The 21,175-nt window shown below is 39.3% G+C and overlaps 1 protein-coding gene across 10 annotated transcripts in view; it reads right to left on the bottom strand.

Annotated features, from left to right (window-relative positions):
• Positions 1 to 21,175, bottom strand: part of ATG10 (autophagy related 10) — a 204,946-nt gene that overhangs the window by 71,190 nt on the left and 112,581 nt on the right. For 3 of the 10 annotated variants that reach the window (XM_036309767.1, XM_036309766.1, XM_036309765.1), the window contains one exon: positions 2,746 to 2,770. The exons of the other annotated variants lie outside the window; for them this stretch is intronic. In XM_036309767.1, coding sequence (XP_036165660.1) covers positions 2,746 to 2,770 — 25 coding nt within the window. The remainder of the gene's footprint in view (positions 1 to 2,745; positions 2,771 to 21,175) is intronic. 10 annotated transcript variants of the gene reach the window in all.

Here is a 21,175-nt window from a genome sequence, read left to right as displayed (position 1 = left end):
CTCATTACAACAGTAACTGCGACAATGAACAATCAGAAAGAGCTACAGGAAGGATTTCAAGCTTTATCAATATGAAATAAGGATCCCTGCGGAGATAAGTAAAGCCACACACTACTCTCCAGATCTGTATCTGCTTTACTAATTCCCCACTCACCAGCAGTTCATTGGGGGAGATAAATCACAACTGGAGGGAGATGGTTACAAAATAGTTTTTCACTAAACTCCCATAGACCCTATCAGTTAAACACAATGAATTAAATAGCCAGAGAGAAATCACCGAGATAAATATCCAAATACAGAAAATTAATACAACAGCAAGAAAGAGGTTTTTCTGTTTGTTTATTTAAATTTGCATTAGGCAAAGGTATCTATACCTTCTTTTAAAGCAATTCTTTTAACCAAATTCTTTCTTTTTGGTCAATGATTGGGTTGTTTAGCATTTATCATTTCTTTTCTTTCTCAACATTATAAAACATTATACCTTTGTGATACAGAATTGCAAGTACTGCATAAATACATAAAATGAAAAATAAAATTCCTCTCGACCTAGCACTTCTATACTTCAGATTTGTAACCATTCTTAGCAGGTCATTTGTGTATTTTTCCACTTAAAAAAATTTCTTGGTATATGAATAAAGGCACACACATACACACATTACCCATCCAGCCACCTACCACCAGTTAAATCATGCTGTGTATACATATGTTCTTGATTTGATTTTGCACTTGTGGACATCCTGCCATGTGTGTCACATCAGTGCTATAGATTTTGCTTCTTCTTTTAATGGTTTTATTTTATTGCACTGTATGACTATGTCAGAGTTTTGTTTTTAACATTTCCACATTGCTAGATATTTTAGATTGATTATAATTTCCTGCTACTCAATTTATGCTGCGATGAATTTCTTATCCCACATATCCTCTATCGCACCTCTGTTTTCTACGGTGCAGGTTCCTGAAGGAGGCATTACTGTGCAAAGAGTGTGTATACTTTAAATTTTGATAGTGCCGATCTGTCCTCAGCAAAACGAATTCCCAGCAGAAATGTATGAGAATGTTCTTGCCCATAGCCCATAAATACTGAGTTATTTTTGTTTTAAATTTTTGCCCATTCGATGAGTTTTTAAATATCATTGTTTTAATTTCTAGTTTGTTGATTACTAGTGAATGTGAACATCTATTCATCTGTTTATTGGTAATTTGTATCCTTTTGTGATTTCCATGTTCTTATCCTTTACTTATTTTTCTGATATTTAATTTTTATTTTTCCTATTAAATTATATAAATTCTTTGTATATCAAAAATGATAATTTATTATTGGATATCTATCTACCTAATAGTATATACCCATCTCCATAGAAAAACAGAGGTGTGCAAGATTATATGACATATATATATATATGTGTGTGTATGTATATAAAATATTTTCACTCAGTTTTTTTTAACTTTGTTTCTTGTACATTTTATCATAAAGATTTACTTTACTTTTTTTTAAATATATTTTTTATTGATTAAGATATTACATATGTGTCCTTATCCCCACGTTACTCCCTACCCCCCCACCCCCCCCCCCCGCCGGTGTCCGTGTCCATTGGTTAGGCCTATATGCTTGCATATAAGTCCTTTGGTTGATCTTCCCCCCTTCCCCCCACCCTCCCCTACCTGATTTACTTTACTTTTATGTAGTTACTCTGTACCTGTCTTCATTAAAAGGCCTCTGGCTACTTCCCACCTCATCCTTAAAATTTATAAAAATATTAAACTCCTTTATTCTACACACATACTCACACACATGCACATGTTTTTAACTTTACATTTAGATCATTAATCCATCTAAATTTTGTTTTTGTTATGGTGCCAGGTAGGAATTTTTCCCAGATGATTTCTAATAGTCCATCTTTCCCATTGATTTTTAATGCACCTTTACCAAAAATTAGATTTGTGTGTTGTGTGTGTGTGTGTGTTTATTCCTTATACTTTTCTATTGAGCTATTTCTCTTCTTAGACGATCACTGTTCAATTCTTAAGTAAATACTGGAGTCCTTAATTGCTGCAGAAAACTACAAAAATAGACTGCTTGAGATTCAGTTCTGCCAGGGAGCATAAAATTCCTGGAAAGAACGTTCTTTGTCCAAACTTAAATTAAGTACTCAGGCATGTGCTGGGGTTGACACCAGGTACTTGGAACTGGTGATCAATTAGACATAGATCTAAATTCTCTGGAAGAGTTAGGAGGCCCAAGGGAGAGGTGACAGAAGAAACTTCTTGAGGAACCTGTTAGCTCTCACTCCAGTCACCATTCTCACCGGCAGCTGCGTGCTTTTCTGAGATTTGAAGGCTGGAGTGTTACTCCTCTATTGGGAGTGTTGTCAGTTCCCTGCTCTAGGAAATCATCTATTTGCAAAGACATTTTTGCATACTTAACTCATATTAAATGATTTTGAATCCTTGGCCTGTGGGCTTTTCCCATCATTTGTGTTCACCTTTAAGATACTCATGCAAATATTATCCCTTGAAGTCAAGCAATTTAGAAATTACAGGCTTCTACATATTTTCTGTTTCCCTTTCCAAAAGTGTCAGATAGATTTAGAACTTCAAGACTAATATTCTTGTATTATTCATCTTTGTATTTCCAGTGACTCTAACACAGAGCTGAGAACTGTAGTAAGCAATATTATCTCTATCAGTAGCAGATCTGTTTCCTCCTGCCCAAGTATACGATAACAAACTTCATAGATAATTTACCTGCAACTTCACCTCCATCGCAAGCCTGAAAAAACAAAAACAGCAAATGAAGGAGTAAAAATTCAAAAGATCACCAAAGATGATATACAAATGACAAATAAGCATAAGAAAAAGATGTTCAACATCATGAGCCATCAGGGAAATGAAAATTAAAACTACAATGAGATAGCACTCCATATCTATCAGAATGACTAAAATAAATAATGACACCTTCAAATGTTGGTGAAGTTGCAGAGAAACTAGGTCATTCACACATTCCTGCTTGGAATATAAAACCACATGCCAGTTTCTTATAAAACTAAACATGTACTTATCACAGAACCCACCAATTATACCCTTGGGTATTTGTCCCAGAAAAATGGAAAAACCTGTATACAGCAGTTTTATTCAGAACAGCCAAACTGAAACAGGTTAGTTGTTCTTCAACAGGTTGTGGTTAAATCAGGTAACTGTGGTATATCATTCCACACTACTCAACAATGAAAAGAGCAAACCTGACATACACAACCACCTGTGAAGTCTCCCAGGAATTATGCAAGCGATAAAAGCCAATCCAAACAATAAAATACCTAGCGGTAAATTTAACCAAGGAGGTAAAAGACCTGTACTCAAAAAACTATAAGACAAAAAAAGAAAGAAACTGAAGAAGATACAAATAAACAGAAGGTTATACCATCCTCAAAGATAAAAAGAAGTAGCATCATTGAAATGTCCATACTACCCAAAGCAATCTACAAATTCAATGCAACCGCTATCAAGATACCAATACCAATTAGGACAAAATAATCCTAAAATTTATATGGAATTACAAAGACCCCAAAGAGCTACGGCAATCTTGAAAAAGAAGAACAGACGTGGAAGTATCATGCTACCTGATATCAAACTATACTACAAGGCCATGGTAATCAAAACATCATGGTACTGGCATAAAAACATACACATAGATCAATAGAACAGAATAGAGAACCCAAAAATAAATCCATGCCTATATGATCAACTAATGACAAAGTAGGAAAAAATATACAAAAAATATAGTCTCTTCAATAAATGATATTGGGAAAACTGAACAGATGCATGAAAAAAATGAAATGACAACTTTTTCATACAACATACAAAAATAAACTCAAATGGATTAAAGACAAATATAAAACTTGAAATCATAAAACTCCTAGAAGAAAACATAAGCAATAAATCTTTGACATTTCTCTTAGAAATAATTTCGTTGGATATGTCTCCCCAGGCAAAGGAAACAAAAGAAAAAATAAACAGATGGGACTACATCAAATTAAAAAGGTTTTGAACAGCAAAAGAAACTATCAACAAAATGAAAAGATGACCTTCTGAATGGAAAAATATATTTGCCAATAATACATCAGATAAGGGGTTAATATCCAAAATATATAAAAAACTCATACAACACCCAAAAGACAAACAATCCAATTAAAAAATGGGCAGAGGATCTCAACAGACATTTCTCCAAAGAGGAAATACATATGACATATGAAAAGATGCTCAACATCACTAATCATCAGAGAAATACACATTAAAAGAACAATGAGATATCTCCTCACACCTGTCAGAATGGCTAACATCAATAAAGGAACAAATAAGTGTTGGCAAGGATGTGAAGAATAGGGAACCCTCATGCAAGGTAGGTGCGATTATAAATTGGTGCAGCCACTATGGAAAACAGTGTGAAGGTGCCTCAAAAAAAACTAAAAATAGCATACCATACAACCCAGCAATTCTATTGCTGGGTAATTATTCAAAGAAATCCAAAACATTAATTTGAAAAGATATATGTACCCCTTGGCATTATTTATACTAACCAAGATATGGAATCAACCTATGGGTCTATTGATAGACCAATGTGTAAAGCAGTGGTACAAACATACAATGGAATATTATTCAGTCACAAAAAGAATAAAATTTTGCCATTTGCAGACACATTGATGGACCTAGAGGGTATTATGTTAAGTAAAATAAGTCAGACAGGGAAAGACAAATACCATATGATTTCATTTACATGTAGAATCTAAAAAACAAAGCAAACCAACAAATGAAACAAACTCATAGATACAAAGAACAAATTGGCCACCAAATTAAAGGGAGTTTGGGGATTAGTGAAAAATGTGAAAGAAATTAAGAAGTACAAATTGCCAGTTATTAAAATAATCATGGAGATGTGAATATAGCATAAGGAATATAATCAATAACATTGTAATAGGTATGTATGGTATCAGATAGGTACTACATTTAGCAGGGTGATCACTTCATAAGGCATATACATGTCTAATCACTGTGTTGCATAGCTGAAACTAATACAATATTGTATGTCAACTGTAATTGAAAAATTAAACTAAATCCTCTTGAAACAAAACAAAACAAAAAGGTTACAGACTGTATAGTTCCATTTAGGTAAGATTTTTGAAATGATAAAATTTTAGAAATAAAAAACAAAGAAGATGTAATGTGGGGGGTTGTGGAGGGAAGTGTGGTTACAAAAGGGCAAAATGAGGAATCCTGTGGTGATAAAACAGTATTTTGACTGTGGTGGAGGATACGGAAACCTACACTTGTGATAAAATGATATAGAACCACACACACACACACACACACACACACACACACACACACACGAGTACAAGTAAAACTGAGGAAATCTGAATCAGATAAGTAGACTGTATGGATGCCAATATCCTGATTGTGATACTATAGTTTTGCAAGATGTTGCCACTGGGGGGAATTGGGTAAAGGGTACAGGGGATCTTTCAGATTATTTCTTATTACGCATGTGAATCTATAGTTATCTCAAAATTTTCAATTAAAAATGAAAAGGAAAGAAATAGTGAAGCAATTTGAAATTTTGTTTTTTAAATAAAATTTCTAAGACCTCAAGTGCTAACAAAACAGATGGCAGAGGGATGAAATAGCATTTAAGGTCTGGGAATAGCTTTAAAGTAACACAGGAAAGGGCCAGAGGGCAGAGATGTGCGAGAGGCTGATTGGCCATGGGGTGATGATGGTTGAGGCTGCTTGCTGAGTCCATAGGTGCTTTACCATTATTACACCATTGTGTACTTTTGTGAATATTTTAAATTCTCCAAAATAGGATAAATTAAGATAAAAGTTTCTGATACCATGTTACAGTATACTCTAGTGAACAATTCCGTCTAGCCAACACACTCACTTTGCAGATATACACAAGGTCCAGAAAGGTTGGTGGTGTCCCCAATGTCACCAAGTAGGTGGAGGCACAGGTAGAGCTATAACCCATGTCTACTGACACTGAAATCATTACTCTTTGAACAATATTAGCCACTCCTTAACCATTACTATAGTTAATTTGAACTTACGTTCTGGACCACATAATGTTAACATTTTTGGTAAGTTTGATAATATGTTATTATTTTTATTCTTTTATTATATTTTTTAAGGATTTGGGTATTTTTACATTAAGAGTTATTAGGAAAAAAAAAGTCACATGTACATTTATTTTCCTCAAAGTGCTGCTATTTCATTAAATGAGAAGATACCTGTGTTTAGGAAATTACACTCATTCAAGGAGCTAAAAGATTAAGTGGTTCACATTAATTATAGAAACCTTGATTTTATTTAATTCAATTAACAATAAGTTGACAGTGATCTCTCATTTAGAAAATCTGATATGAATTAAGCTTTGCAACTAAATCCCATTAAACGGGGATCATGCTGGAGACACTTTATAGATATTTTATTGAAAAAATAAACCCAAATGGTATATTGGGCTTAAGAAATGAGATCCCTATCTCTATTTAGCCTGCAAGGAAAAGTAATTGAAGGAAGAAAAACTTTTCTTCTATCACTAAAAATCTCTATTACTATTACTGAGAAAACATAAGTAAGGAGCTTTATTCATAATACCCCTTGAGGAAAAGAGAGTCAATTTGTTTATCTTCTACCAGTCAGATCTTCAATTCAGACCTCACATTAACAGATCAGAATCACAGCCTAGAAGCCCGAGTGGCACAGGGCAGTGCTGGTTCTGAGTGGACACAAGCCACCTAATCACAATGGAAAAATGGGTTAAGAAACAAACTTCGTGTGATTTCCCTGAGCCAACAGCCTTTCCATCTATTCAGAAATGATAAGAACCGTCAAAGCCTTTTGACAAACCACTGAAAAATGAATCCCTTAAGAAAAACTTTTAATTATTAAAACAGATATGGTGAATTAGAAAAATAATCTATGTGAGATTCCAGTAAGCAGGCCCTTTTTTTGTTTCACGTGCTCATCATTTCACACCAAAGTGGTCTTTTCACTATCTTTACTCCTAGAATGACTCTTTTTTCATGATCTCTGTGGCTTACGTATGTGACTGTCACAAGAGCGTATTCTTTTAGCAACTGTGAATGTAGTATCTAGAACACAAGAGAGGGCTCGACACAGGCAGCCATGTGTCTGACAGCATCTGGAGCGACCATGAAATAAGGGGTGGTCAACAGGACGATCCCAAGAATAGCATCTCAGCGAGGCTCCCCTTTCCCAGTAATATCACTCCTCCTGATTTTTTTTTTAAAGGAAAAAAAGAGGCGCCATTCTTTGCTCTCCCAGATCCGTCAGAGGGGAGTGAGCTAGCATCAGCATGGCCAGTGTGGGTTCCCGCTGAGAGAAAGAATCTGTCTCCTGTGGGATTAAATCCTTTTCTGCAGCCTGGCAAGCCCAAGGGCAAGGCAGGAAGGAGGGGACGCAGAAACCAGCCAAAGCATCTGGCAGATTTCTGGTGTTTGCATCTGGCTCCATTGTACTTCTTAGGCCCTGCTTCCTTCAGGACAGTACAACCGGTTGAGTTCAGAGCGGGGCAGCCAGCAACAGGCTGAGTCCAAGGTGGACTGCAGAAGAGGCTGTGTCTTAGCTTCCATGGCAGAGAGACAGTTCCCCATAGCAGGGAATAGTAATAACCCTTAATAGCACCCATCATATGCCAATGACAATTAGTTCATAAATCAGAACAAGAGATAAAAAGGCATTATGTTCTGGGAAAAAACCAGAAGGGCTCAGAAGGATTTTTAAAGGAAAAGTTAGGTTCTTCTTACCTACTTCTTAAGATTCCTGGGCAGCTAAAGCAGTATTAGCAGAATAAGGCTTTGAACATCAGAATTCATTATGGAAATCATGACTAAGTAAATACACCTGGTATTCTGAGCTTCAGAATCAATCAAATGTATTTCTATTCAGAGCTACCCTTAGCATGCTACATAAGAGAGGCCAGCATCAGTTACAAGGGTGTACAGTTTTTCTAAGCACATTCGTGTACATTATGTCATTTGCTCCCCTGCTCTAGGTCACCCAGCAAGTAAGAAACGGCCAGGACATAAACCTAAGTCCTCAGGCTCCTTCACGGAGCCAAGACATTCAGATTTCGGGGGGTAGAGAATGTTAAACATATGTCCTCTCTGGCTCCATCCTCACACTTCTGCTTTTGAACTCAGTAGTTCTGGGATGGGACTTCAGGACCCACCTTATTTACATCATCCCAGGTGATGCTAATGCAGGTGTCAGCAGACCACTCCAGGAAGCCTTGCCTCACAAATATGTAAAGGGTCTATTTTAGGATTCTTCAGTTAGGATAACACAGTCTATGAAATGACAGCATCAGGAAAGCCCAGTCACCAAGACTCAAAATTATGCCACAACCAGTTTGCCCTCACTGACTGCTCATCTCCATCTCCAGTAGTGCTGTCTCAGTCGGTCTCCTCTTGGTGGGAGCCTAATGCGCCTCCACTAACCAAAGACATCAACTCAGCACCCCCACCCCCAGGGACCCAGGCTTTTTTGCTGGCCCTTTCCCTTCTCCTCCTGTCCAAAAATAATATTTCATGTTCTCCTCTTCCTCTGAGTTGATTAATTCTCGCTAAAGTATCAATGGCCATTAATGCCTTAGTATGTTATTCCTTTATCAATCATGACATTCAGCAGCAGATATGTAGCAATAACCCTAATCAAAAGGAATCTTTAAAAGTGAAATCTGGGGTGCCAAAAGGGGTAAAATTTGCACGGTGCATGTAACTACCAATGTGTAAGAGTTACCTTATACGCCACTCTACATTTTAACTCCAGAGACAGAGCACGTCCTGGTGCTACAGGGTAACTCAGTCTCCACTGGGTTTTCCTTTGCAGAGAATTATGAAACAAGAGTCATCTTTTATACAATATCCTCTCAGAAGTATGAACCAATTCATTGGCATCAGATTTCTCCTCTCCGTATTAAACAAGCCTTGCTCTTCTGATTTTTCTTATGTGCCTAGTTCCAGAGGTTTGCAAATGTTTTCTGAAAGGACCAGATAGTAAATAGTTTAGGCTTCGTGGGCCGTGAGGTCTCTTCATCGGAGCATGAGTGCAGCCGGTGGCAACATGTAAACAAACAGTGGTGGATGTACTCCCGGGAACCTCATTTATAAAAACAAGCTGTGGCCCCTCGACCCGAGTGTGCCCACCCCTCCAAGTCCACCTTCAGGCCTTCTTTAATGTCGTTTTATTGTATTTTTATAAGTAGTAAGCAGAACCTGGCTCTCCATTTGGTGAACTTTCCCCTTTTCTGTTTTTTTTTCTATCTTCGGATGTCACGTTCGATTTCCTGAAGGGATGATAAATTCTGAGCCTTAATAGAATGATGATAATTGAATCCAATAGGCTGAAGTTTGGCTGCAGTCATTTTCTAAAGTAAGAGATAGCACTCCCCTAATTTAAACAAGTGAGATTTCTAAATGTCTTGATGAATAAACTGCAAATTCCTTTAGCATATGAATAAACTTCTTTGCTCAAATCCACAAATGAGTAAATTTCACTGCCAAAGAGTAAAAATGATAAGGTCTTGATGAATAGGCTGAAAGGCAAGCACCGTAGTCCAGAGGCTGTGGATCCTACAGCACAAGGAAACATCACATCTAAGAATGAGCAGAGAACTGTCTTAAAGGAGCAAGTAAGCCATCGGCTCCTTCCATCAAAGCTTTCTCTGAGGTGTGTGGCTGTGAATGGGGCTTTATTAAGTTTGCTTGTTGTTGGTGTGTGTGTGTTTTTGTGTGTGTGTGTGTGTGTGTGTGTTTTCTTTTTTGTTTTGTTTTGTTTTGTTTTTTTAACCAGGAGAGTCCTCTAGAAACTTCCAGAAGAACCTACCACATGCCAAGCAGGCACTGCACCTATGCCGGGACAAAGACTTGGTGCTGCTTTTAAATAATACTGTTTCAGCAGCAATGAGAACATGCTGAAAATTCTCATCTTTCTACCGGGTATAAGGATACAAATCCAAATCTCAGCTAAAAATATCCAGATATTAGAGAAGCACAGTACAGTCAGAGGTGGCAAAGGGCATGGAATTTGGAGTTAGACCTGGGTTCAGTCCCTGGCTTTGCCACTCTCTGGATGGGCAGATCACTTAATTCTTCTGAGCCTCCGTTTCCTTACTTGTTATATGATGGTAATTTCCTCCCATGTTTTCCTTGTGTAAGTTTATTAAACAAGATAAAGTATAAAACTGTCCCATAATAGGTATGTTGATTAACTTATTCATTAATTCATTAAATGTTACAGGGTATCTTCTATGTTCTAGGCCAGGGGTTGGTAAACATTTTCTTAATGGGCCAGGCAGGCCCTAGACCAGTGATGGCGAACCTATGACACGCGTGTCAGAGGTGACACGCGAACTCATTTTTTTGGTTGATTTTTCTTTGTTAAATGGCATTTAAATATATAAAATAAATATCAAAAATATAAGTCTTTGTTTTACTATGGTTGCAAATATCAAAAAATTTCTATATGTGACACGGCACCAGAGTTAAGTTAGGGTTTTTCAAAATGCTGACACGCCGAGCTCAAAAGGTTCGCCATCACTGCCCTAGACGGCTGCTCAGTGGTTAGAGCATTGGCCCATGGACTGGAGGGTCCTGGGCTTGATTCCAGTCAAGGTCATGTCCGTTGGTTTAGGCTTGATTGCTGGTTGGGGCGTGTATGGGAGGCAACCAATGGATGTGTCTCTCTCACATCAATGTTTCTCTCTCTCTGTCTCTCCCCCTCCCTTCCACACTCTAAAAAAAAAAAAAAAAAAAAAAGATCAATGGAAAAAATATCCTCCGGTGGGTGAGGATTAACAAACAAAAAAAAATGGGGCCAGACAGTAAATATTTTAAGCTTTGTGCACCGTTATGTGTCTGTCAAAACCACTTAACTTTGCCATTGTAGCATGAAAGCAGCCTAGACAATATGTAAATTAATGAGTGTGGCTTTGTTCCAATAAGATGTTATTTATGGACACTAAAATTTAAATTTCATATCATGTTAATGTCATGAAACATTATTCTTTTGATTCTTTTTCAACCATATAAAAGTTTAAAAACCATTCTTAGCTTGTATACAAAAATAGGCAGCAAGCCATAGTCCCACCCTTGTTCCAGACACTGTCTTAGGCTCTGGGAACAGAGGGGAGAGCAACAGACATTGTGCCCTAAAGGAGGGAGATATGTTAAATCACCATACAAATAACAATAAAATTATCATCACAATAAGCCCTACCAGAAAAAATGCACATAGTCCCCAGGGTATATATAATTTTGCCACATCTATAAATTTGGTGTGTGAGATTTTAAACTTTTTTTGTTTCAGCTCTTTCACATGTTAACCAGTTGTATATAGTACCGACCCGTTTGATGTCCTACTCACATTCCCCGGGGTTTATTTTTAGCTTAACGATCATACCATCCACCCAGATAGATTTTTAGGAACTCCAAGTTCACCAGACTGCATTATCACCTAGAACTTGTCACACCTGTCACCTGTAACCACCCAAACTTCCTCTTAACAAACTCTTCTTGCAGCCTACTAAAAAGTCCCCTTGTATGCCTAATTCTGTTCACAAGTCCTCCTGCCCTCAATGACAGTTTCTTCTTGAGAATGCCCCTCAAATTTTTTTCTCAGCTTTGCTCATTCTCACATGTACATACATGTGTGCCATGCGTGTGGACAGAGCACGCACACATTCACTCGCCCATGATTGCTGAGTGTCTACCATGCACTAGGCATGGTGCTGCCACTGGAGAGATGCTGGTGAGCAAAAGAGACACAATCTTTGCTCTCACAGAGCTTATAACTAGAGGGAGGGCGGGAAAACAAATCATTGCATAAACAATTATTTGATTATAGTGTTGCACATGCTGTGAGAATGTAAGAATGCATCTTGAGGCTTTATCTGGTCTGGGGCCAGAGAGATACTTCTGCTCTACATTACACACACACTCCTTAGCTTGTGAGTGCCCGGAGGACAGCCTTACACCTCTCTTATTCACTCAGGTCTCCCAAGCATCCCAAACAGTATCTGGCATACAGTAAGCATTCAATCAGTATTTGTTAAATGAAATAAATAAATGGAATGAGTATAAACTGTGTGTTCCTGTTTCCATCCTATAAACTGTCTGTTCCTATTTCCATTCTATAAACCAGAGGTTGGACGGACCTGCAAGCCCTCTGGGTGATGCATCGTCCACTTTAAAGACTATGCTGGCAGCCCAGACCATTGTTAAACAACATTATGAAGAAGGCCAAACTGATCTTCGGCATCCCCTACATCTAGCATTTCATGACCTTGTTTTCCTATTTCACACAAAGCTCCCTAATTCCACCTTCCAATCTGATCTTCAGAGGAAAGGGATCTGATACACCTACCAATGCTACAGGCTGGGCGTATTAACCTGGCCAAGAATCTTTGCCATTGAAGGGAAGATTTCTTGAACAGGGAAATCTCAGTGACCATGCACTTCCTGTAACAGAGACCATGATACAGCAAAGGCTTGGGGGGAGAGCAGGAGTGGGGAATAGCAGCAGTAATTTCTCTGGGACCCTCAGACCTTCAGAACAAACCTGTGGGTGACCACCTGCTGTGTGAACTGAGGAGAAGGCCTGTCTTACCAAGGCTGGTGCAAAGGGCATGTGGCCATCACTAGAGCCGCATAATCTATCTCTGAGGTGACAGAAATTGCTCCTGGAAGGAACTATGTTTGACTTCCAATTACTGGATCCCCATTTCTCCCTGTTACTAAGCCTGGGTTTTCAACCACTTTTTCTATTTGTAATGCTAATGATAAGTCAACATTTAACAGAAGTTTCCAAAGGAAATGAAAGAAGCTTATGCTGGTAATACTGCATTAATATATTTTCCTGATTACTTATAATGGTAAAGAATTATTTGCATAGAAGAAAAATGCTAATTTTATTAAAGCGCTATTAGATAAGGCTCTTAGACCAACTTGCAGCATCCTAAAAAATTATAGAGTGACTGGATTTGTCCATTCTAACCTCTTTGGAACCATTTGCCCGCAGTTACCACACTTGAAGGAAAAACCAAATCCAGCACTGACTTGTTTCCTAAATGAGTTGGGGAGTTGTTGTTAAGAAGCATCTGCTGTTTCATGGCATTCATGTAAAAGCATTCTTGTGCCGCTATAACGGACTACCCAGCAGATGTTTTAGAGCACTATACCCACAGCAATACGTGTACCATAAAAAAGAAAAGGCACTACAACATAATTAATGATTTCAGTTCCTCTATAAATGAATTTCACTTTTTTTTTTTTAGAATGGATTTAAAGTTGTGTCAAGAGCTTCAACTTTTAACTCAAGCAATTCACTTGCAAGAAAGTGAACCCAAAAATCATTTCCAGCAATAAATAACAAAGGGTCAGACTCAGCCCTACACCCAACAGGATGAAATCTGAGGGTGTGAGAAAGGCTTCTCCAGATAGAGTCACCCTGCCACTTCCCCGTAGATCAGCCAGAGAATTAGCCACTGCAGGTCAGCTTCTTTGTGGCCTAGAGCCAGGAGAATAAGCATTTTCTCTGAGACTGGGGGCAAATACTGAAAATACTAAGATTTTTAAAATCTCAGCCAAGATGTTCACACTGACAGTAGGCTCACAGTATGGGAGGTGGGAACAGGAAACAGCAACAGCGCCAGGAAAGCCAGGAATGTGTATCAACATGAACAGTGGCAGCTATAAATTGGTAGCATGTTTCTCTTATTCTAAAACCCCTTAACTCTAAGAAATTTAAAAACATGAAAAATGGTGGTTAACAACCCCATGAAAGTCTACAATAATACTATCCTTTAAACTGAAATCCAGGCTCTATTTGGGGTCCACGTCTTAGGGTGGGTTATGCCCAGAGAAGACCTTGGGAGGAGGATTTGAATGCAAGTAATCTATGTGGTAAGGGATTTCAGGAGCACCCATAGGAAGTGTGGAAGCCAGGTAAGGTGGGAAAGAAAGCAGTGCAAGGTACATTAGTGAACACATCACCACGGTGGGCAACCAGGGCTGTTGCCCAATGAGAACATCCGGGACACTGTGCGGACACACTCACAGTGGTCCCACCTGAGCGATGAGGAAGTTGAAATGTGTATTCACCCACTCCCACCTGTAACTGGTTGAGGACTGCTCCCTTCGATGCTGACTACTGGAATTGCAGGGCTACCTCATGCTGAAGGTAGAGCCATAGGCGCACACATTAGACACTAGAGCACAAAGGAACAGGAAGTGTCATGGGGACATGGGTGGGACTAGAGATCACTGCTGCTGATCTGGACAAGGCCTAAGGATGGTGTCCAATCCCTTAGTCACAATTCTCAAATCCAGGAATCTCTGAAATTTTTTGAAAATATATTTTCTCATACGTTTGGCACCAAAACTCATTAAGTTGCAATTTGTACGTGAGACTTTTTGGTCTTTATTTATTCTATGTTTTATCAATATTGTTTCACTAAAAATATATTAATATCTTTGAGCATGGGATGCTGCCAGACACCACTAGGAATGTAACATAATATAGAATTTACTTTTATAAAATTACACTAGAGGCATGGTGCAAGAAATTCGTGCACAGAGGGGGTGGTTTTCTCAAACCGGCCTGCACCCTCTCCAATCTGGAACTCCTTGAGGGATGTCCGACTGCTGGTTTAAAACGGCAGTCAGACATCTCTCTCTCAATCCGGGACCACTGGCTCCTAACCGCTCACCTGCCTGCCTGCCTGACAGCTACTAACCCCTCTGCCTGCCGTCCTGATCACCCCTACCTTGCCCCCTGCCAGCCTGATCGCCCCTACCTTGCCCCCCTGCCAGCCTGATCAACCCTAACTTGCCACCTGCCAGCCTGATCGTCCCTAACTGCCTCTGCCTCAGTCACCAGTTTGGCCTCCCTCTGCGGGAGGCGACCTGGCAGATCAGGGGAAGGCACTGCCCCCATTACCCTGCTGCTGCTGCTGCCACTGCTGGCCTGAGCCTCAGCCCTTCGCAGCCACTGCAGCTTTGTCTGGAAGGACGTCTGGAAGACGTCCACTCTAATTAGCATATTACCCTTTTATTAGTATAGATTACTTATCTAAAATCCCCAAAATTCTGAATTCCAAAACACGGTGTGGCTCAAGGGTTTTGAGAATATAGTTTTTTTGGTGACTCCTACTTCTGTTAGATTTGTCTTGAGCATAAACAAAATAATGTAGATAGAAGCATATTGACCTCCCTAAAAAAAAAAAAGCACTGAATACATTCCTAAGCAATGACCATATTAAGAAATCTGGGAATAAGAGGGAAGAAGATGAAGGGGGGACAAGGAATAAGACAGAGGAATAGGAAGGAGAATAAAGAAAAAGAATAAAGAGAAGGCATACTACAAGAAAAACTAAAGGCATCAATAAAAAGTGAGAGCTAGATTAAGACTGAACAAAATAACAACACAAACAGATTTTATACTGCTATTCTCCAATTATATTATTGCCAAAATCTAGTCCCCAAAACTTTGATATAAAAAGATAAAGAGAAGACAGAGACTATGTACATGGATGAAACATATAAGAACTGCTTGAGGAATATGATAATAGACAATAATCAATGCTCAAATGGGGATCACAACACACAACACACAACCAGTAGGAATAGATCATCCATGCTCTATAATCACCATCACACTCATTAGCTCTATCTTACTTCTGAATCTTTGCCTAACCGATCCCTGGGCAAGAATAGTCTCCCTTCACCATTAGAACATGAGACTTCCTCCTTATTCAATTCTGCCCTAGAACATCTTTACCAGTTAACCATAACAGTCTAATGTTGGGTCAAATCTCCTTAACAATAATATTTTGCAATTATTATATTTGTATGTTCAAGTCTCTGTGAACTGCACTTATTATGGAATAGCGATTCCTAGTAAAGCTTTTGAGCTATATGAGTATTTTTATTCACCAGGATTCTTAGTGTCCTTTCTTTACCATGGTCCATCATGTTGAATGGTCTTAAAATTCCCATTTAAAACATCAGAACTCTACACCTTCAAAAACTTCATCAGGAAAATCAAAACACAACTCAAATGTAAAGACCTTAAACTATGACTATCAATAAAGGTCTTGGTGATCTCATTAAATTAACATATGCATAATTTCCACATCAGCCTCCTAATTATTGAGATCCACAATCTCTAACATTTATGCATTCAATAAACATTAATTAAGCATCTCATATACCTAAGATAGTGCACTGGGTAGATTTTTTTTAAAACATAAGAAATAAACCCCATGATTGGTCATGTGAGAATTGTGCAATTAGGTGAGGGAGCCAAGTCATATAAGTCATATCCACAAGTGACTATAGCCCACAGCAAAATGTGATAATGGCTGTATGAGAAGTATACAATGTTCATGGATTATAGATAAATACCTTAATCCTAACTGCATCCTGAAAAGATGCAGAAAGGCTATTTTAAAATAATCATTTAGCCTAAAGAATTAATCCAACTGTTAGAAATGAGGCACAGGCTATTTCAGGCATAAATGATGGAGGGATGTAGGCATAAGATACTGAAGCTCGCCCTGACTGGTTTGGCTCGGTGGATAGAGCGTCGGCCTGCGGACTGGAGGGTCTCAGGTTCGATTCCGGTCAAGGGCAAATGTTGGGGTTGTGGGCTTGATCCCCAGTGGGGGGCCTCCAGGAGGCGGCTGATCAATGATTCTCTCTCATCATTGATGTCTCTATCTCTCTCTCCCTCTCCCTTCCTGTCTGAAATCAATAAAAATATATTAAAAAAAAAAAAAGATACTGAAGCTCATGGCCTATTTAGCAAGTCACCGTTTGTCTGGAACATAATCTACTATCTACACTAATAAAAGAGAAACATGGTAATTGGCATACGACCACTACCCTTTTCATTGGCTAATCAGCAAGATATGCAAATTAACTGTCAGCCAAGATGGCAGCCGGCAGCCAGGCAGCTTGAAACTAACATGAGGCTTGCTTACTTCAATGGCGGAGGATCATTGGAGGAAACCAACATTCCCCGCCTGCGGCTGCAGGCCTCTGAGCGGGCAGTTTAAGAAACATTGTAACAAATACCGCCGGACTTCAGCCAGCAGATTCGCAACATTGTAAGGAAAGGCCAGAAACCTACTTTCAGCCGCGCGGAGGCCTAAGAGCTGGAGCCAAGCCTCAAGGTAAAGCTGGCACAGAATAAAAAAAAGAAAAAGAAAAAAAGGAGCGGTTGGGAACTTCAGTCACCCCCAGCCTGAAAACAGCCCTCAGCCCCTCACCCAGACTGGCCAGGCACCCCCGTGGGGACCCCCACCCTGATCCAGGAAACCCTTCAGGGCAAACCAGCCGGCCCCACTCATGCACCAGGCCTCTACCCTATATAGTAAAAGGGTAATTTGCCTCCCGGCACCGGGATCAGCGTGACAGGGGGCAGCGCCCAAACCCCCTGATTGCCCTGCAGCTCTGTGTGTGACAGGGGGCGGGGCCCCAACCCCCTGATCAGCCCTGCTCTGTGCCTGATAGGGGGGAGCTCCCCAACCCACCCCCACCCCCCACGGGCCCTGCTCTGTGTGTGACGGGGTAGAGCCATAACTTCCCCATTGGCCCTGCCCTGAGTGTGAGAGTGGCAGCACCCCAACCCCCTGATCGGCCCTGCTCTGTGGGTGATAGAGGGCGGTGCCCCAACCCCCTGATGGGCTCTGCTCTGTGTGTGACGGGGGCAGCGCCCTAACCCCCGGATTGGCCCTGCTCTGTGCGTGACAGGGGGTGGTGCTGCAACCTCCCCATCAACCCTGCCTTGAGTGTGACGGGACGGTGCCCCAACCCCCCAATTGGCTCTACCCTGAGCGTGACTGAGGGTGGCATCACAACCTCCCAATCTGCCCTGCTCTGTGCATGACAGGGCGGCGCCCCAACTCCCCAATCGGCCCTGCTCTGAGCCCGACCAGGGGCTGCACCTAGAGATTGGGCCTGCCCTCTGCCACCCGGGAGCAGGCCTAAGCCAGCAGGTCGTTATCTCCCGAGGGGTCCCAGACTGCGAGAGGGCACAGGCCGGGCTGAGGGACCCCCACCTGCCCCCCGAGTGCACAAATTTTTGTGCACTGGGCCTCTAGTTATATATATAAAAGTCTAAGCGACCAAACAACTGAATGACCGGTCGACTGGTTGCTATGTTGTGCACTGACCACCAGGGGGCAGATGCTCAATGCAAGAACTGCATCCTGGTGGTCAGAGTGCTCCTACAGCCAACCTCCTGCAGCCAGCCAATCTCCCACAGCCAGCCAACCTCCCACAGTCCCTCCCCCCAGCTGGCCTGCCCCCCAATTGGCCCCAATGTCTGGCCAGGCTGAGGGACCCCACCCATGCACAAATTCTTTTATAGTGTTATATAAGAGATTTGAGATGTCATAGAATTGTTAGTCTGACATCAGATTGTAGAGGACTGAAGTATAGAACTTAAACTATATTTGATGGGTGCTGGGGATCATAAGAAAGTAGCTGTCAGGCAGCCTAACATATTAGAGAGCAGACTTTGAAGTCACTCTGCCTGAGTGTGGAACTTGATTTCACCATTTATTAGCTGAGTGACATCAGAAACTAATCCAGCTGTCTAAGGTTCAGTTTCCTCATTTGTTCAAGAGATGGTCATGAAGCTATTGGTAGGACTAAATGAAATAATATATGTAAAACATTTAGGACATTGCTTACTATGTAAAAACATAATGTTAGAGCATTTATTACAATTATTACTATTATTATTATTATTAGTCAAGTGGCAGAGCAGTATGATTAGAGCTTTGCTTCAATAATCTGGAAGTGAACTGAAGGATGAGTAGGAAATTAGAAAAGACATGGTGAGATAAATTAGAAACCTATTTAAATAGAATGATCATCAAGGAAGGTCAAAAGAAAAAAAAATTTTTTTAAATGGTGGGGAACAGTATTGGAAAAGAAGGAGAAAATGAGAGACATGTTCCTAGAGGGTATTTATTTGTCTAAGCTGTTGAATATAAGGGGCCATAAGCAAGCCTCCATTTCTCAGACACCAGCAATGTTTTGAGCCTAGATAACTGAGAAGACCATGGTGTCATTAACAGTAAAATGAACGTTAGTAGCAGGTACTACTTTGGAGATTCTGATTTAAGACATCTGGATCCCATAAACACTGAATTTGTAGGGAAAAAGTCTAAAGAGAGAAGAGGGCTATAGAAATGGCTTTAAAAATAGTTGCCACTATTTGAGCATTAACTACATGTTATATGTATTCTATAAACTATGCAACCTTATGAGTTAAGGCATTATTATTTTACCCAAACAGAGTCCTAAAGATCTTGGCTACAAAACTTGCCTAAGATCACAATTAGTAAAAGATGGAGCTAGAATTCTACCCATGTGTGTAAGTTTAAAACTTTGACATATTTTGGATATGAGTCATCAACATAAAAATACTAACTGGAACAACTATAGTAGATGAAATTTCTAATAAGAAAAAAAAAAGATAAAGCCAAGAAAAATTCTTGAGGGACATTTCAGAGCAAGGAGAAGTGCAGCTAGCAATGAAAACGTCACAGACAAAGAAGAAAAACAAAAATGTGAAAATGACATTGAAGTCACAGAAGGAAAAGCTTCTAGCAGATCATGGTCAGCAGCCTTGGATGTTACAGAAAAGTGAGGAGAGTCTGAAAAGGCAATGTGAACTGATGGACCAGTTATCACTGGTGTCTTTTAGGAGAGAAGTTTCAAAAGCATACACAGAAAATGCTAAGGTGGTGGGCACAAAGGTAGAACCAGTGCAACAGAGGATATGAAAATCAACATGAGGCTATCCCGTGGGTAACTGGGATCTTCCATGCTATTTTTAATGGTGTGTGTGTGTGTGTGTGTGTGTGTGTGTGTGTGTAATTGCACCCCTTACTTAGAATTTTGGATTGTAAAAAAATATATAAAAATTATTCATAAGACAGAAGAGACTAAGAGACTATTCTAAACAAAGGAAGGAAATTCTTGATTTTTATATAAATTTTATATATTCATTATTATGTTCCTTTTTTTTCTAAAGTTAGCTACATTTGTCAGTCTCTGGGCATTTTGTTCCATTTATCCTATTTATTTTTTTCATCTGTTCAGTCTCTTCTGGGCATACTGTGACTAATACTTTTAAATAACAATTTAGCATGATCTCTTCATTTTTATGCCCCCTTCCAAATTAGAATTATGACTGACACTAAGAGAAGGTATTGGGCAGAAAGCACTTTTTTTTTTTTGCAGCCCACAGGTATTTTAAGTAAAGGATACATCCAAGTTGAACCCTCAAAAGCAATTTGCTTAATTAGCTTAATTAGTAATCATTGTGTTCAAATCAAGTGTATCAGTTTAAGAAGCCCTTCAAGGCTCTAGATTTTGAATATAATTCCAAGGAATCCATTATTTTAAAACATCAGGTAATTTCTAAGTCTTGTCAACAATCTATCTTTCAATCCAAATTTATTGAGAGCACAGTAAAATATTGATGGGGTCTATTTATAATGAAATAGACTGGTTGTATGTAAAGAAATGTAGTCTAGTGCTAAAATGATTTGCTTTTCCAAAGAAAATGAGAATAAAAGCAAGATTATGATCTTCAATGTGATTTGAAAAAAACTCATAGTAACTCAAAAAGACACAAATTAAAGAATTGCAGCTTCCTCATTCTACCAAACACACTGGTATATGAACAAATTTTATACCAATACTCTTATGCATTAATAATAATTTATAATGGTTAGAAATTCATTTGTCTTTTAATTGCTTTAAAAGTGTTATTACAATTGAAAAGTAAATTTATTCAAGTGAAAAAAATCAATAGACTATGAAAATTTGAAAAGAAAATTAGTTTAGGACATATACTTCATCAAAAGTAGACACTTCTTTCCAGATTTTGGTCTTTTCCTCCTGCAGTCTATAGTCAGGTAACAAACATATGGCTTTCTTAAATGAACAATATTAGCATTGAAGGAATTTTATTTGGATTTCATAGATACATGGTAGTAGAAAATCTCGTTTTGAGTACTTAATTTGAACATAAAATAAAGAGTTCAGACATAAATTGTGAGGCGAACAAAAGATAGAAT

This window comes from Myotis myotis, unplaced genomic scaffold (assembly GCF_014108235.1).
Source record: "Myotis myotis isolate mMyoMyo1 unplaced genomic scaffold, mMyoMyo1.p scaffold_m19_p_5, whole genome shotgun sequence".
NCBI classification, from domain to species: domain Eukaryota; kingdom Metazoa; phylum Chordata; class Mammalia; order Chiroptera; family Vespertilionidae; genus Myotis; species Myotis myotis.
Note: the sequence above shows the minus strand (reverse complement) of the source record. Positions and strands in the feature narration are given on the sequence as shown.